The sequence below is a fragment of the Cucumis melo genome, chromosome 9 (assembly GCF_025177605.1).
Source record: "Cucumis melo cultivar AY chromosome 9, USDA_Cmelo_AY_1.0, whole genome shotgun sequence".
NCBI classification, from domain to species: domain Eukaryota; kingdom Viridiplantae; phylum Streptophyta; class Magnoliopsida; order Cucurbitales; family Cucurbitaceae; genus Cucumis; species Cucumis melo.
Window position 1 is genome coordinate 18481800 of NC_066865.1, and position 16870 is coordinate 18498669.

Here is a 16870-nt window from a genome sequence, read left to right on the forward strand (position 1 = left end):
ATTAATTTCTAATAATGGTAAGTAGTTTAGTTGGTTATTTTGTTTGTCGGTTCCTTCTAACCTAGGTCCAAATCTTAAGTAATTTATTTTCCAAATTTTTCTTTTTCCTCAAATTGCAATCTTTCGATTTTCATTTAAGAAATCATAATTATACACTCTTTCACACCTAAATTAAAGTTATTGGCCTATTCAACTTCATTCATTTTATTATTTTATTATTTTTATAAAATTTCAACTTAATTTTTTTTAGCTTTTTAACTTTTTCAACTTCTAGCTTTTTAAAATTTTCAACTTTTTTTTTTTTTTTTTTTTTTATTATTTTGTTTACCTGCATTGGTTTTGATATTTAAAATCATTATTATATTTTGTTTCAGCTTTTAAAATTTCTTCTTCGACTTCTTCTTCACTTCTTCCTCAATTTTATCTCCAAACCTATGAAGTAAGCTTTGTAATTTATTTTCTTATCTTTTCAAGTTTGTTATTTTATTTATATGTATTTTGGTTTTCATATTTTAAGTCATTCTTATTTTTTGTATTAATTCATGTGTTTTATACCTATGTTATTAATTCTTGAAATAATTTATGGATTTTAATAAACTTGTTAGATTTTTTAAGTTATGATATTGTTGTTATATGTCAATATTTTCTTGATTTATTCTCGTTACAATGTTATGTTATTGTAGATTTAATTTGAAATCTAAATGGAGAAATATTTTTTTAAAAAATCGATGGGACCATCATCTCCTTTGAAGAAAAGTAATAATACTTATGAGAGGTACATCAAGTAAAATTAGAAGATTTATCGGCAGATCCTGATCTAAGAATTAGAATTCTTGATTACAATTGTAATATTCGAGATGAAGTTCGTAGAGCATATCTACAGAAAGGACCTTGAAATCATACTTTTCCGTTTAAGAAATTTGGGTCACAATCGAGAAAGTTTAATCCAATTTGGTTTATCGAATATCAAGATGCTGCCTATTGTTTATGTTGTTATTTATTCAAACTAGAAGTTGGAGAACAATCAGGACGTGCCCATTTTGCTGGTGAAGGATTTTCAAATTGGAAGAAAAAAGAGAAAATTGCAAACTCAAGTTGGAAGACCAAATAATGCACATAACCAAGCTTGGGACAAATGTGAAGCTCTTTTAAATTAGAATCAACAAATTGCAACATTTTTTAACAAGATATCATCAAGAAGAATTGACTATCAGATTCGATTAGGTGCAACAATTGATTGTGTTTGACTTTGTTACAACAAGGTCTTCCATTTTGTGGGCACGATGAAACTGAATATTAAAAAAATCAAGGTAATTTTCTTGAACTCATACAATGGTTATGCAACTATAATAAAAATATTGAAGTCGTTTATTTGAGAAATACTCCTGAGAACTTGAAATTGATTGCACCAGACATTCAAAAAGATATTGTGAATTGTATTGCAGTAGAAATTGTCAATGCAATCATACAAGATATTGATGATAAGTTGTTTTCAATTTTGATTGATGAGTCGAAGGATATATTTTCAAAGGAGCAAATGTGAGATATGTAAACAAAAGGTGTGTGATTGAACGATTTGTTGGTATTGTACATGTTATCAATACAAGTTCTTTATCACTTAAAGAAGCTATTGATGGATTCTTTTGCTATACATGGATTAAGCATGGTGAGTTTGTGAGGACAAGGTTATGAGAGCAAGCAATATATGAGGAGAATTTTTCAACTATACGGAGCTTGTTATTCTTTAAGACTAGCTTCAAAATTACATCATTGATGTGCGTTCAGATAATATGTTTGTTGGATTAGCAAGTATTGGTGATCTTTCTAAAAAAAATGGTGATAACAGCTAACGATAAAGTTTACCCATTAATCTTTCGGTTGCTTATCTTACCATTAATCTTACGAGTTATAATGGCTACCATAAAGAGGATTTTCTTCTATGACCATTATATAGACTCAATTGCGTAATCGAATAGAAGATCAATGGATGAATGATTGTTTTGTAATATATATTGAGAGAGATTTATTTGATATTACAGATAATGAGTTATTATATATGTATCAATTTTAAAATATGAAATCTCGTAGAGGACAATTGTGATGTACGAAAGTCAAATAAATTTATTAATTTTTAGAACCATTCACTTATAAATTATTTTGACAAAACTATAAAGTCTCTATAAATTTTATGGATTTGTCATTGGCTGAGAGCTTGGAATGTTATTGGCTTTTGCTTTAATTGTCTTTATCCTTCAAAAAGTTAATTATTATTCTTATGATATTTGTGAATGTTTGGATCTTCTTATTCGCACAACGACTAACAATATTTGGATAAAAAATTTAGGAAATTGAAAATAGGGCAAATTTGAGGGGTTAAAAGTTAAGTTTTTCTTTTCTCAAATTTTCAATTTAAGTCTATGCTCTTCCAATAAATTTTTAATTTAATTTCTAATACTAGTTTATTATCGGTTTCTTAAAACATTTTTACTATAAATTTTGAAAACATATTCACATAACTTTTTGGGTTTCTAAAAAGTAATAAAAAATACAAACCATCTATACTTTATAGAAAAAATCACTAAAAGACAATTTTGCTATATAGTGTAAATAGTTTGTGTATTTTTATAATTTCTCTATTTTTTGAACAAAAATTATTATTATTTAACTAATTACGGTAAAAATTAACTCTGAGAAATTGAATTTAAGATTTATTAAAAATGTAGAGAATAAAATTAAATATACTTCAAAATATGTGGAACAAACATATATTTTAACTATTTTCAAAATAAAGACTCTTTGAGATAAATAGACATGAAACTTTAAATTTAATTATGCTTAAGTGAATAAAGGAACTAATTGTTCTTTGTAATGTAACACACATTTATGACTTTCATCCTCTTTTCTCATCTTTTTTTATTTTTCCAACCTCTCTCTCTCAAGCTCTTTTTTCGTCACACAACTTCAACTTTCTCTCAATTCATTTCTGAAACATGAATTGTTTTGTTTTAGTGATAAGTGACAGTTGTTTCCATAGTTGTGAATAAAGTTCTAAACTATAGTAACATGAAAAAAAATCAATCAACACATCAATATTTCTTAACCCAATTCAATAAATACACATCTATGTCCCAGTTTGATGAATAGGTATCTATATCCCAGTTTGATGAATACGCATCTATGTCCCAATTTGATGAATACGCATCTACATCTGGAACAGTTTGTCCGAAATAGAAGATTGCATTAGTCACAAATACAACAAGTGTTGATTACATAGTTATGAATGAAGGAACAACACTTCTACACAATTAGTACAGTTCTAAAACTGTTTCAACAAAACTTGATCATGATCTATCATAATAATCATAACTACTTAGAGAGTGGGACGAAACTCCCCCTTAATTGAGCACCAATGAATGATGTATTCAACTTCAATTCCAGTTCAAGAATTAGTTTCTTCTATCAAAAATGTTCGAAGAAGACCCCTAAGGAACTTACCTTAATTTGATCCTTTCAAGCATGTAAAAACCCAAAATCAGTAGGGACTTCCTTAACAAGTTACCAATATAAAATATAAAAGGGAAGATGTTAACCGGTCTTAGCCACTTACCTGGATCCACTCTTTAATTAATATAAAATAAAATAGGTGAGATCAAATTGTTAACAAATTTGTTTGGTCTTCTACTATCATTGAGTTAGATTAAGTTTTTCTTTTCCTTTGTGCAATGCAGTTTTTTCCTTGCAAAGGTTTTTCTATGGTCAACAAAACACCTGACTTTTAATATTGATAGATATGTGATTTTTTATCCTCATATTTTGAAATTTGTAGGATATTAAATTTAAGATAGGTGGTTACTTTTCTGGAGACAAATTAATATATTAGAAATAAAAACGATTTTTTAGTTCAAGTTTTTGAGGCAAACAAATTCATTCACATCTTTGTAACGCGAAAGAAAAACAAAATCAAAACGAAAAAACATATAAAATAAAAATAGAATATATAATGATGAATATCAGACCATAATACATGATGATGATGATGATGATGATAGAGCTTCAAATCATTGCTCCAAAATCAAATCAAAGAGATCATTAAATTCACATTATTCATCAACAAACACAAAATTTTCAGTTCTTCAATCCCAAGTAGTAAATCCCACCAGTTCTTGGAAGCCACGTTCTTCCAAGAAGAAATGCACCAGCAGTATATTGCAAAGCTTCATTTCTTCCGATCACTTTAACGCCCTTCCATCTCACTCTCCTGTTGGTGTTAGCACCAGGTCCTCTGTTCCCATACTCCAAATACAAACAAGTCTCCAATGCAAAATTTCCAGACCAAGGCATGTATCCTGCTGGCTGAATGAAGTCACCCAATGTAGACTCCATGATCACAGTTCTTGCATATTGCTTCCATGGTCGCCCCAAGAATGTTGGAATCTTGAACCTCTCAGCGAATAGCTTCTGTTCTGGGACAATTCTGCAGTTGTGGATCACTAGACCAGTGATTTCTTTTTGCTCGGCGCGACCTTGGGCTGTGACGGTGTTTTGTTGGTTGTCCATTGGGCGACGAACGATGATTAAGGAGTTTTGGATGATGGTGGATGAATCACCGAAGATGAAGTCTACGGTACCTGATATGACACAGTTTCGGTAGAATTGACGGTGAGTTTGTACGTAGAGAGTGTCTTGATGACCGTCCATTCTGCAGTTGAAGAAGGCGGATCTATCGGATTGGACTCGTAAGGCTACCGCTTGGTGGCCTTGAGGACCAGCTGTGTTGGTGAATCCCATGGATTTGCAAAGGAATCCTTCCCCTATGGCAGCTGCAAGAGGTAAATTTCGAAATGTAAATGAGTTAGTTTGTATATCTTATGATAGTTTGAAAATTTAGGACGAAATATTGTTGTGAAAAATTTGAGTAGGGAGTGATTTACCGAAAGAGGCAGTGTTTTGTGTGGTGAAACCGTCGCGGTTACTCTTGCGACCGGTGACAATGGTTTTTCTTGGACCATCTCCATACATGAAAACATTTTTCATGTCTTTAGTTACAGTGATGTATTCATCATAGATCCCTGCTTTCACGTAGATTACATATCTTCCTCTTAGAGCCTTTGGGTATGCAGCTAATGCAGCAGCAATGGTCTTGTATTGCCCACTACCATCCTTAGCCACCACTGCGTTCGGTGTTGGTCGAACGCCTCCTTGTTTTGATGCAAGCAACTTCCTATCTGCCCCCGTCAACCATGTCGGGAACCCGTCGCTATCTACTTCTGTTGTTCCAAGAAGCCTACGACCACTTGGTTGAACCTGCTAATAAAAAACAAACCACACTTATTAAATATGTCATATCCCATTAGTTTAAACTTTCTACGAGGTTGTTTGAGGTAAGGAGTGGATTAATTGTAAACTCATGGTTTCTATGATGTAAGAAGTTAATAAGGTATAACATTGATGTTTATTTTAATAATAGGACCGCAAATTACTTGGGCCAAACAAATAGCGGAGTTTATGACTCGACTTCCTTTCACTTCCAACTGGATGGCGTTAAAAAGAGCTTTCTAATAAATGATGATTTAGCATATTTACCTTCAATTGCAAGCCGTAGTTGTCAAGGATATTGGAAACTGCAGTGAGAATAGCAAGAGCATTGCTGGTAAGCTTGCCAGCAACATCAAGACCATCTTGCATCCTCTGTTTAAGCTGAGGATCAAATTCTCCAAGTCCATCAAGACAAGATTGTTGATAAGAAACAACAGCACTAAGCCAATTCTTAATATCAGCAATACGATCTGCGTCGGTATGCAAATCAGACTCTCCAACGGTGGAATACGATGCTTGCAACTCATCAATGGCGAATTGTAACAAATCGTTGCAATCTTCAACACTCATTTTGATGGAGGCATTGTTACCAGCCTCCACTATGAGGCTATCAGACAAGTTGTAGCCTTTTGTAATTTCCTTGATAGTGGCAAGAATTGCTGCTTTAGCATAGTCTTTGGGGTCATTTGAAGAGGTATTCTGAGCAACATGGTTAAGTGTATTTTTGCATTCTTCTTGATAATCTGTAGTAGAACAAATGGCTGAGATTGCCTTCATCTTTGGTGATACTTCCTCCTTTCCACCATTAGAACCATTCCTTTTGTTTATGGTGGCGACAACGGCTAGAGCTATACCAACAACGAGAATAAGGGATAATGCCGACACGATTACCTTCCCGACCATTTTAAAATGTATATGTGTATTTGAGTTTTTATTGTGATATTGAATGGAGGAGTTGATTAGAATTTGGTTTTCATGAGAATCATTATATAGTGGTGAATTTTGCTAGAAATAAGAGTGTTGTTCTTCCAGCAACAGTTCATCCAAAACCACTAATCTTTATTGTTTTATTTTCTATTCTTTTTGGGAAGAGCTAACCATCATCTTGTTAAATTTTCTCAACCGTGACCACCCAAATTTAGGTACCATGGGATAATAATTCCGTGTTTTGTTTTTTAAAATCAATTATTTCTCATAATTTTCTTAGATGGCTTTCATCTTATTTAAATTCTTAGCCAAGTTTTAGAAAAAAAAAATAAGTTTTTAAAAGCTACACTTTTTAGTTTTCAAATTTTGATTTTGATTTTAAAAATTTTGATCAAATTTAGATAACAAAAATAAGAAAGTCTAAGGATGAAAGAGGTGCTTATATAGACTTATTATTTAAAAAGGCAAAATGGTGTTATTAAACTCGTCTTAAATTATATTGTCAAATTTTGAAAGTAGTTATTAAATAAAAAATTATAAATATAACAATCAAACCCAAATGCATTAGTAGATATAACATGATTTTTTTTTGCAAGTATAATAAAACAACTCGTATCTCTAATAGAAGTATATCAACGATACAATATCACTAATAGAGTCTTTACCTATAGGTTTTAGGATCATTTTTTAATATAGTAAAATAAATTAAAATATCTACAACATATAAATTTTTTTGGATTCTATCAATTATAGATATCCATAGAATCTGAAACTTTACTATATTTTGTAAATATTTTATCAAATTTGTCATTTTGTACGATTCCGCTTTTTAAAATATGTATATTAATTTTTTTAATATTTCAAATTTCAACTCCCAAGATGGACACTTTTATTTTTTATTTTTTATTTTTTATTTTTTTCCTATTATATTTGCTTCTTTATTTTTTTAATTTTTTAAATTAATTTTCCTATTGACAAAATAATTTTGGTATATTTATAGTTTATTTAAATTTTGAATTTTAAAATATCTAATATTGAGATTTATATTTTATTTTAATTTTCAATAAGTATAGTTGAATTAGAAATTTTGAACCAATCACAAATTGTCACGTTATTTATTAAATTAATGACGAAAAAAATACAAATAATTGAATTTGAGATTAATTAAAAAGTTGACATGTGCTACAAATTGAAATTGAATGCATAAATTGGTCAATTATGATAATGACACATCTTTTTTTGATCAAATTAATTATTTTAGTTCAATTAAGTATTATTTATTTGGGCTAAGGTTCATGGGTCTGATACATGGACCAACAAAGGCCAAACCCATAAAGCCCACCATAGGACTTTTATGGTGGGGAGATAAAATTTTTATTCCAAAAAGTTCGGAGAGAATTTTTTCAATAACCATAAGACTTCCCTAAAGCAGCCAACGTTCCTTTAAAGATAAAGTTTTTCTTTCAAGAATTCACTTCAAGAACATTACGTGCTCCAGTTCCTCAAATCAACTATAACGTCAAGAACATCACGTGATTCGCATCCGCAAATCAACTACAACATCAAGAGCATCATGTGTTCCGCTTCCTCAAATCAAGTATAGACATTCGACCGATAAAGAATAAAAAAATCAAATAGTAGAGGACGAACCACATTGCATCATAATTAACATCAACACACAAGTTCAACTCTACGAATTAAATTTCTCTGAAAATCTTGTATGAACATGTATATTTTTTTTTATATTTCAAAATTTGAGTATAAAATTTTGCAATATGCGTGATTATATATTATTTTAATCCTAATATTTTTAATATATGATTTGAAATCAAGTATAATTTTTTTTAGAAAAAATTGAGTAAAATTTTATAATATATATTTACGTAATTATATAATTAACTAAGTTGGATTCGATTTAACATTACGTGTTGCCGTCGACGTTCCTTTAAAGATACAAGCTTTTTTCAAGACTTTAACTTCAAGAACATCACGTGCTCCATTTCCTCAAATTAACTACAACGTCAAAAACATCACGTGTTTCGTTTCCTCAAATCAAGTGTAGACATTCGACCGATAGAGAATCAGAGAATCAAATAGTATAGGACGAACCACATCACATCATAATTAACATCAACACAAGTTCAACTCCATTAATTAAATTTCTCTGGAAATCTCGTATGAACATTAATATTGTTTTTTTTAATATTTCAAAATTTGAATATAAAAATTTTGCAATATGCGTGATTATATATTTATTTTAATTCTAATATTTTTAGTATATGATTTGAAATTAAATCAAGTATAATTTTTATTAGAGAAAATCGAGTAAAATTTTACGATATATATTTACATAATTATATAACTAATTAAGTTGGATTCGACTTAACATCATTTAAGAAAAACTAGTATTAAACACAAGCTATGCACGTAAAATACAATTTTATTAGTATCATTTTAAAGTAAAAAACGTAAATACATTCTAAAAGAATTTTTTAATTAGATTATCCTTTTGTTTTATAAAGATATCGAATAAATGCTATATATTAACCTTTTAACAATTTAATTTTTAATTATTTGTTTATAAAAATAAGGGGCAATTGCAAAAATAGCAAAAAAAATTTATGATAATAGGACCCATGTCACTACATTTTCTAAATTGCAAAAATAATAAACTTAAAAGCGGATAAACCTCTAATAGATCTCTAATAGACCTCAAATAATCCTCTAATAACCGTGTGATAACTGTCTGATATCATTAATTACTTGTCATATTTGTCATATTCGCAATATGCAAAAAAAAAAGGTGTTATGGACCGTTTTTTTCTAAGATTTTTTGTGTTATCTAATGCAATTTCCTTAAGAATAAAGTGTTTTCAATTATACAAGTGTTATATATATAGCATTTATTTATATTATACATATAATATATATATATATATATATATATATATATGGAAATAATGCATAGCTAGAAAAATATGATAAACATAAAACATTCTTATTTACACCTATAAGAAACATAAAAAAATATAATAGAAATTTGAATAGTCGAAAGTGAAAATATAATAATATAGAAAGCTAAGTATGTTTAATAATAATATAATAATAGGAGCACAAAAAAGAAAAGAAAAGGCAAAGATTATGTCTCTAAAAAATCAAAATTTACATGTGACTTAACACTTTAATCTTCATTCGTGTTCATCTAATGATTTTAGTAATTGAGTTGTGCTTCAAAGTTGATATTTTCTATGAATTTTGGTGGAAAAAAAAAGAACTTTCCCAATTTTTTTGCCTGCATATAGTTGTTTACTTCTTCGATTCTTCACTCGCCAACTAATATGTTTGATAGCAGATTTTTTGTTTTTAATTATTGAGTTGATAGATACATATATTGAATAATTAAGCTATGCTTCGATCCCACCTTTTGTTTTTTCTTTCTAACCCTTCCATATTTCTAAAATCGAACTACCAACAATATTGTTGAACATCAACTTGCCATGACTTATTGTTCTGAGTACGAGAGAGAACTTGTATGTATATATAGAGTAAGAAATACAAATGTAGTTAAGGAAGAAATAAATGATAGAGAAACTAAATGGTATAAGAATAAATGACGAGGAAACTAAATGGTCTAAATTTTCTTTTTCTTCAACCTAAAACTATTCCACATTACCAAAATACTTAAATCATTTTACTTCTTTCTTGACATAAAATTTCACCTTTTATCAAAAAAAAAAAAAAAAAAAAAACTTACAACTTCTTCATCGCAAATAAATAATGACACATTGCAACATTTAATATAAAAATTAATTTCTTTCTCCTCAATGTAAAATTCCTTCTTTTTCTAAAAAAAAATCTTTAAACTTCTCCGCATAATAAACCAAACTTACTAATTATTTAAAAACTGAAATTAATTGATAGACAAAGAGATAAAAAATCACATCAATATTTAATACTCAATTATTTAAATATAAAAATTACAATTAATTGAATACAAACTTACATAAAAAATCAAAAGGAGAATTGGAAAACAAAATTTAATGCAAGGGTAAAAGGGAGAGAAAAAATTTATCCACTTATAGGCTTTTTATATTTAGTACGATGATTTGAGTTAGAGATGACATTGTCAATTCAAATTGGGCAACATATAAAGGATATGATACAACTTTGTCATCATAATTTAGTACTTGTCATCGAGACTTTCTCGTATTAGATGTTCAACTTTTGATAATATCTTTTTTTTTTAATCTCTTTTTATATTTAAGAAAAATAGAACAAAATGGAAACATATTTACACTCACAACAATACCCTACAATCAATCGACCACACAAGCGCAAAAAACTTGATACATGATCGTTTAGATATTAGTACACGATCGTTCAGATCTTGGTAAAAACGATAATGTACCAAATCTAAATAATTTTGTACCAAATCTAAATGATCTTGCAGATACAGGATTTTGTACTAATTTTAAATGATTTTCGTGATCTTATACCAAAATTGTTTAAATATTGGTACACAATTGTTTAGATCTATTACTTAACTTTAGTATCACTTGATCAGCGTGTTGCTTTGAAATATTTAGAATCAAATCATTAGAGATTCTTGGTCAACGTGTTGCCTGGAATTAATATTTTCTGCATGTGGTCATTGTCGTCTAACAAACATGCCTCTAAGTGTTGACAACATTAAGACTCCAATGTCTATTGAATGGTATCTTCTACACTTAATTAGAAAACATTTGATCATACATTGATCCTAGCTCCGTAAAATTATGTTGCACATCTAAATCAAAATGATTTTGTATGAAGAAAAAAAATAATATAATAAATATTCGTACAATATAGTTGAAAAAATAAACAATAAAAGTCTTACCATGCAATAATAATAAAAGGGTGTGGATATATCTTCTCGCAATTGGGTCATATTAGGTTAAATAGCCATATGATATACAGGTGACCCAATCTACTATACCTTCTCCTTCTACAATGATCATGACGTGCATGCCACAACAATATATAGCCGGCATGAAGTCACCAATCATGAACATGCTTACTCTTAAGTAATTTTGGTGCAGTTGAGGGTTTGTATAACATAACTATAACATCATAATAATCTGAATTGTCTTAAAACTCATTTTGATTAATGTCACTCTATGATATGAAAGTATACGAGAGGACTCACCATGGACTAAACGTGTCTTGATAACTATGACAATAATAGACAATAGTATTATAATATGTACTGACACCTAAAGGAACTAAAATTTCAAATGAATAATTATAGATCCCAAAAAATATGTGATATTTATTTTTATATAAAAGATATATGCTCTTACCTAATTGTGCATAGTCATTCAAAGATATCTAGTAAACTATTAACATATTTGTTGAATGTTCAAATGCAGTTAAAATATCCCAGCCTCATTTACACATACATATAATATAATTAAAAAAATTTATTATGTAAAATTAAAATGAATATAATTAAAAAAATTTATTACGTAAATTCAAATGAAATAAAGACGTAAAGAAAATAATACCACACTAAGTGAACGTCTAGGAAAATGATTCTAATTAACAATCACGAGGCTTATGGGCTTTTTGGTGATTTTGTTCTACCTTCTCCTATTTTGGATCCCATCACAACATCGATATTCAAACTAAGATTACTAAAATTAGTCCTGTTGTTGTAGTGCCTCATGTTTCTTCAAATACTGAAATAGTTGATTAACATCCTACTATTCAAGATGTGATAGTCTGAAAAAACAATGTGAGATAATCAATTAAACTTTCAGTTAATACTAAAGCTAATAACATTTGTAATAGCTAAAGGGACAGCAGAAGAGAATAACCCAAGAAACTTTGATAACCCAGTTCGACCAATGTTGCTTAGTAATTTTATTAAGATTCACTTTAGTCAATATACGTTGATACAACATCTGTACTCTGTTCAACTATATGACTATATAACATGTGTCTCGGCTTCAGACTTCAGGCTCTCCTGAATGCATGAGTAACTCTCCTCAATGATGTCTGACTTCAGGCTCCCTTGAATGCATGAGTGAACGTCTTCGACAATATCTTTATATACTTCTAAAGATTACTGTGATCACGCAAACCACTGTCTCGTCCTTTTCATTACTCATCAACAATATCAACTTAGATCAACATGTTGATCTTATAAATCATACTGCCTTTTCGTTCCTACAGCTTCTGCAAATAGTTCTTCGTTGACCTTCAGCCGTGAATAATCTTTTTAATATTTGTCCGCTATCGAACCCTGTATTCGAAAGTCCTATTTATACATATAAGATATGTATAAATCTGATTTCTTCAAAGATAATTAACAATATTTCTAAAATAAAGGAAAATCTTTTATCTTTTAATTATTTATCTTTTAAAAGAAATAATCTCATAATATCTTTTACATAAAATCTTTTTATCCCTTAGTTATCTTTATCTTTTAAAAGAATAATCTCGTAATATTTTTAGACAAAATCTTCACCATAGTCAAGAGATTGTTGGAAAAACGTTACGGATCATCAAGAGATTGCTGCTACGAAAACGCACCCTCTACTTGGAGCATTGTTCCTCTTCCTCATGGCCATAATGTTCTTGGTTGCAAATGGATACATAAGGTTAAATATAAAAAGCTGAGATGGAACTGTTGATCAGTATTAAGACCCGTTTAGTTGCTAAGCTATAACTAACAAGAGGGAATTATTTTATAGACACCTTTCCATCAGTTGCTAAAATTGCAACTGTTGAACTTCTATTTTAATTAGCATCTTCTTTTGGTTGATCTCTGGATATGAATAATGGATTTCCTCAATGATGATTAGTTTGGTGACAACTGTCCTCGTGTGTGTAAACTTCATAAATCACTTTATGGCTTTAAACAAGCTTCGTAACGGTGGTTTTTTAAGTTCATTCTTGTTTTAACAGCAGCTTACTTTTTGTTCATTCAAAAGCTGTGTTGCCTTTCATGTGTATATGTTAATAATATTTTAGTCACTTAGTCATCTCAAGATAGTATTTGCTCAACTAAAACTCTTCTTCTGCCCAATTTCAAGTTGAAAGACCTTGGTCGTGCAAAATACTTCCTTGGACTTGAGCTTTCTCAATCATCCACTTGTATGTATATACATATCTCAGCATAAACATTGTCTACCAATTCTTGATGATTGTGGTTTCCTTGCTGCTAAACCTGCTCATTCTCCTATGGTCTCCAGTCTCAAATTTACTGCATCTTCGAGCAATCTTTGTCTAATGATGATGCATTTATTATAGACGTCTAATTGACCGGTTGTTATACTGTAAATGTCAAGGCCTGTCACCTTTGTTTTTCTGTACACAAATTAAGTCATTACATTAATTGGCCATACTCTGATCAGATGTACGTTGCACACATTACTTACTTATACCTTAAAGGTACTATAGGGCAAGGAATTTTACTTCAAAATCTACCAATTCTTTTAAGTTGAAGGTAGGGGATCGATCGTGTTTGGACACAAGACTTATAAGACTGGATTGTGCAGATCTTTTTGGTGACTTTATTTCATGGAAAACAAAGAAGCAATCAACCTTTTTCTCGATCTTCAACTGAAGCCGAATACCGTAATCTATGGTTTCTAGCTAACTTTCATGGATTTATCAAACATGACTTATTTATTGTTTTTCCTATTCTAGCTATTGTTTTCTGTGAGAATGAGGTTGCTATTATGATTGCATACAATCGAACTTTTCATGAACATACTAAGCAAATTGAGATCAATTGTCATTTTATAAAATTGCAACACCATGCATGTTTGGTTTCTTACGACATTAATCACAAAATGAAGAATAAGTCTTACTTTTTGTAACGATTAAAAAATGGTAAAAAGAATGTTATATACGTTGCTAAACCTCCTCATTACATAATGCACACCTTTCTGAAAGTTGTAACCATTTTAAGGCCATTGGAGTTGCTTCTCAAATCTAAGGCAATAAATTGATGTAGAATGGGGAATGAACAAATAAATTATATTACATTCGTCATCAAACAAACACAATTCTTTCTTCTAGCTTTTCAATCCCAATAGATAGGGGCCACCAGTGGTTGGAAGCCAAGCTCTTCCTTGAAGAAAAGGTCCAGCAGTGAACTGCATGGCTTCATTTCTTCCAATCACTTTAACACCCTTCCATCTCACTCTCCTATTGGTGACAGCACCAGGTCCTCTGTTTCCATACTCCAAATACAAACAAGTCTCCAGTGCAAAATTTCCAGACCAGGGCATGTATCCAACTGGCTGAATGAAGTCACCCAATGTAGACTCCATGATCACAGTTCTTGCATATTGCTTCCATGGTCGCCCCAAGAATGTTGGAATCTTGAACCTCTCAGCGAATAGCTTCTGTTCTGGGACGATTCTGCAGTTGTGGATCACCAAGCCTGAGACTTCCTTGGGATCTGCGCGACCGTTGGCTGTGACGGTGTTCTGTTGGTTGTCCATGGGGCGACGAACGATGATCAAGGAGTTTTGGATGATGGTGGTTGAATCGCCAAAGATGAAATCGACAGTGCCGGATATGACACAGTTACGGTAGAATTGACGTTGAGTTTGTACGTAGAGAGTGTCTTGGTAGCCATCCATTCTACAATTAAAGAAGGCAGATCTGTCGGATTGGACTCTAAGAGCTACTGCTTGGTGGCCTTCAGGACCGGCTGTGTTTTGGAATCCCATCGATTTGCAAAGGAATCCTTCTCCAATGGCAACTACAAGTATAAATATACGTGTAAGTTGAAAGAAAAATAGTGAGTGCATTCCATCAAATTGTCCGATCATATTTGGCTTGTGGTAAGTTCATTCACTTACTGAAAGTGGCAGTGTCTTGGGTGGTGAAGCCACCACGGTTGCTCTTGTTACCGGTGACAATGGTTTTCTTTGGGCCATCTCCATACATGAAAATGTTTTTCATGTCTTTAGTGATATGGACATATTCATTGTAGATCCCTGCTTTCACGTAGATTACATATCTTCCTCTTAAGGCCTTTGGATATGCAGCCAATGCAGCAGAAATGGTTTTGAACTGTCCGCTACCGTCCTTAGCCACCACTGCGTTTGGTTTCACTTTAGCGCCTCCTCCTCTTGATGCGAGCAACTTCCTGTCTGCCCCAGTCAACCATGTCGGGTATCCATCTTTCCCTACCTCTGTTGTTCCAAGAAGCCTGCGACCGCTTGGTTGAGCCTGCCAACAAAATTGTAATATATTTAATGGAAGTAGGGTAGAGGAGATTAATTAGTAAGTGATCTAGCAGAATTACCTTCAATTGCAAGCCAAAGCTTGCAAGAATATCAGAAACAGCATCAACAATAGCAAGAGCATTACTAGTAAGTTTGCCAGCATCAGAAAGACCATCTTGCATCTTCTGTTTAAGCTGAGGATCAAATTCTTCAAGTCCATCAAGACAAGATTGTTGATAAGAAATAACAGAGGTTAGCCAATTCTTGATATCTGCGACACGATCGGCATTGGTATGCAAATCAGGTTCACCAACAGTAGAGTAAGATGCTTGCAACTGATCAATAGCAAATTGCAACAAGTCCCTGCAATCCTCAACACCCATTTTAATGCTACGATTGTTAGCAGCCTCAATCATGAATCCATCGGTCAAATTATACCCCTTCTTAACCTCTTCAATAGTGGAAAGAATTGCTGCTCTAACATACTCTTTTGGGTCATCTGATGAGGCATTATGAGCAGCATTGCTAAGTGTATTTTGACATTCCTGTTGATAATTAGCATTAGCACAAATGGTCGAAACTGCCTTCATTTTTGGGGATAAATCCTCTGTTGCAGCATCAGAACTCTTGTTGCTGTGAACTATTGCAACAACAGCAAGTGCTACACCAACAACAAGAATAAGCGATATCCCAGGCAAGATCACCTTATTGACCATTCTTTTTAATTTTTTCTTCTTCTTTGGTTTCCACCTTTATGGTAATATGAAAAGGTTTCTTGGTCGTTCAAATGACCAAAACCCAAATGAAAGAATTAGCTTTCCCACCACAAAGATGGGAAAAAAAAGAAGGAAAAAAAAAAAAAAAGAGTGGGTCTTGTCTAATGATTATTGAATAGAGGAAAAGGAGGTGAGGAATTTGTTTTCATGGGGGGAGATTATATAGTTGGTTGAGTTTGTCTAAAATTAAATGTTTCTTCTTTTAGGAATTGAGGTACAAAGTTAATTAAGGGATTTGTTGTTTATATTTAGTATTTTTTGACTAAGTTATTGGATGTGGAGATTTTGAATTGGGAGAGAGTCAAATGTCAACAATAATAGCCATTCTAACCTAGCCATTATGTTGTTAACCTTTGAAAAAGTAATTAAATGTGAAGAGTTATATATAGTTTGTCTATCTCTATGATCTAAAAACATTTTACTTATAACAATATTTAGTACAAGTTTGAAATACATTTTATTGTTTTTCTTTTCTCTTACCTTTCAATGCAAGTTTAAGTTATGTTTACCCTCTCTTATGACAGTCCAATATAAGTTTATTACATTTTCAAAATCTCTTTCATATGTATTTAAATGGTACAAAATATTCAACAGTGCTCTTTCGACCAACTTTGAAAATGCTGA

General features: G+C 31.1%; 2 protein-coding genes across 2 annotated transcripts; both read right to left on the reverse strand.

The window, feature by feature from the left end:
- Positions 1-4125: 4125 nt before the first annotated feature.
- LOC103503817 (pectinesterase-like) lies at positions 4126-6219 on the reverse strand. Its single transcript, XM_008468181.2, has 3 exons — positions 5584-6219; positions 4932-5304; positions 4126-4820 (listed from the first exon to the last, which is right to left on the reverse strand). Exons 1-3 carry the CDS (start codon positions 6217-6219, stop codon positions 4126-4128), a joined length of 1704 nt encoding a protein of 567 aa, XP_008466403.1.
- A 7892-nt stretch (positions 6220-14111) lies between these two features.
- Positions 14112-16375, reverse strand: LOC107990290 (pectinesterase-like). Its single transcript, XM_008468152.3, has 3 exons — positions 15551-16375; positions 15102-15474; positions 14112-15001 (listed from the first exon to the last, which is right to left on the reverse strand). Exons 1-3 carry the CDS (start codon positions 16184-16186, stop codon positions 14307-14309), a joined length of 1704 nt encoding a protein of 567 aa, XP_008466374.2. The 5' UTR covers positions 16187-16375; the 3' UTR covers positions 14112-14306.
- Positions 16376-16870: the final 495 nt, after the last annotated feature.